A 2,461-nucleotide genomic window follows, 5' to 3' on the forward strand; every position below is an offset into this window, starting at 1 on the left:
CCCCCTGGGGCCCTGGCCACCATCCCTGCCCACCCTGTCCCATCCCTGGCCACCATCCCTGGCCACCCGGGTCCCTGGCCACTGTCCCTTCCCACCCCATGTCCCCAGCCACCGACCCTGTCCCATCCCTGGCCACTCCATCCCATCCTTGGCCACCATCCCCCTGGGTCCCTGGCCACCATCCCTGCCTGCTCCGTCCTGGTCCCTGGCCACCATCTTTGGCCAATCCATCCCATCCGTGGCCACCAACCCTGCCCACTCTGTTCCCCCCAGGTCCCCTGGCCACCATCCCTGGCCACCCCACCCCATCCTTGGCCACCATCCCTGCCCACCCTGTCCCATCCCTGGCCACCATCCCTGGCCACCCGGGTCCCTGGCCACTGTCCCTTCCCACCCCATGTTCCCCAGGTCCCCGGCCACCGACCCTGTCCCATCCCTGGCCACCAATCCTTGGCCAAACCATCTCATCCCTGGCCACCATCCCCCTGGGTCCCTGGCCACCGTCTCTGCCTGCCCCGTCCCATCCCCAGCCACCAGCTTTGGCCATTCCATCCCATCCGTGGCCACCATCACCACCCACTCTGTCCCCGTGGCCACCATCCCTGCCCACCCCATCCCAGTCCAAAGCCAGGGACCTTTGCTGGCCCCTACGCCCCCCACTGTCCCCAGGGCACCGTCCCCTGGTCCCCAGCCCATCTCCAAGCCCTCTCTCCTCCCTGGACCAGGATGTTCCTCCAGGAACGGCCGTGTCTCCTGTCCCAGGAGCCAAACCCGACCCCGTGGATGGAGCTCCTGGGGATGGAGGGGGGACACGTCCCCGGGTCACCCCGGGCCGTACCGGGCAGAAGTAGGAGTTGTCGGTGATGGACTTGGCCACGGCGTGGTTGCTGGCCGACATGGCCATGATGAGGAGCAGGGCGTCCCTGGCCTGTTGGCCCAGCACGCCCTCGTGGTGGATGAAGGGGATGAGGAGGGAGAAGATGATGAGGTTGGCGGGGCCTTGGTCGGCCGGGCTGTGGAAGAAGAGCTCCAGGACGGCGGGTTCCTTGGCCACCGAGACGCAGAGCTGGTTGAGGAGCAGGACCAGGCTGTTCTCCAGGGGGGGGGAGGTGGGCTCGGCGCAGAGGCTCAGCAGCCGCAGCAGCGGCGTCAGCACCGGCTTGTGCCGCAGCAGGGGCTGCCGGGCCTGGCTGATGAGCATCTCGTAGAGCTTCAGCTGCTCCACCTGGAACCAGAGAACGGGCTGGGAACGGACCTTACGGACCACCCGGTTCCACCCAGGGACACCTCCCACCAGAGCAGGGTGCTCCAAGCCCCCTCCAACCTGCCCTTGAACCCCTCCAGGGATGGGGCAGCCACAGCTTCTCTGGGCAACCTGGGCCAGGCTCTCAACCCATCCATCCATCTACCCATCTCCCCATCCATCCACCCATCTTCCCATACATCTCCCAATCCATCCATCCACTCCTCCATCCATCCCTCTCCCCAGCCATCCGTCTCCCCAGCAACCTCCCCATCCATCCATCCATCCATCCATCCATCCATCCATCCATCCATCCATCCATCCATCCATCCATCCATCCATCCATCTCCCCATCCATCCACCCATCTCCCCATCCATCTCCCAATCCATCCATCCATCCACTCATCCATCTCCCAATCCATCCATCCACTCATCCATCTCCCAAGCCATCCATCCATCCATCTCCCCATCCATCCATCCATCCACTCGTCTTCCCATCCAGCCGGCCCTCTCCCCAGCCATCCACTCATCCATCCACCTCCCCATCTATCTCCCAATCCATCCATCCACTCCTCCATCTCCCAACCCATCCATCCACTACTCCATCCATCCATCTCTCCAGTCATCCCTCTCCCCAGCCACCTCCCCATCCATCCATCCATTTATCCATCTCCCCATCTATCTCCCAATCCATCCATCCACCCCATCCATCTCCCCATCCATCCCTCTCCCCATCCATCTGTCTCCCCAGCCACCTCCCCATCCATCCATTTATCCATCTCCCCATCTATCTCCCAATCCATCCATCTCCCCATCCCTCCATCCATCCCTCTCCTCATCCATCCAACCATCCATCCATCCCCCCATCTATCCATCCATCCACTCCTCCATCTATCCACCCCATCCATCTCCCCATCCATCCACTCATCTCCCCATCCAGCCGTCCCTCTCCCCAGCCATCCACTCATCCATCCACCTCCCCATCCATCTCCCCATCCATCCATCCACTCCTCCATCTCCCAATCCATCCATCCACTCCTCCATCCATCCCTCTCCCCAGCCATCCGTCTCCCCAGCAACCTCCCCACCCATCCATCCATCCATCCACCCACCCTTCTCCTGGCGTTAGTGCACAGGCAGGGTTCCTTACAGGGGGTTATCCCCACCAAGGCAGAGAGGCAGGGACACAGCTCCCAGGCCAGTTTGGAGAAGAAGGTG

The 2,461-nt window shown here is 63.0% G+C and overlaps 1 protein-coding gene across 1 annotated transcript in view; it reads right to left on the reverse strand.

Moving 5' to 3' along the window:
• The window catches only part of LOC106899533 (FTS and Hook-interacting protein-like), a gene marked incomplete at both ends in the record, with an annotated part of 10,754 nt that overhangs the window by 7,722 nt on the left and 571 nt on the right, over positions 1 to 2,461 (reverse strand). The window contains one exon of the mRNA XM_014961408.1: positions 839 to 1,225. Within this exon, the coding sequence (XP_014816894.1) occupies positions 839 to 1,225 (387 nt within the window). The remainder of the gene's footprint in view (positions 1 to 838; positions 1,226 to 2,461) is intronic.

This window comes from Calidris pugnax, unplaced genomic scaffold (genome assembly GCF_001431845.1).
Source record: "Calidris pugnax isolate Ruff unplaced genomic scaffold, ASM143184v1 scaffold685, whole genome shotgun sequence".
NCBI classification, from domain to species: Eukaryota; Metazoa; Chordata; class Aves; order Charadriiformes; family Scolopacidae; genus Calidris; species Calidris pugnax.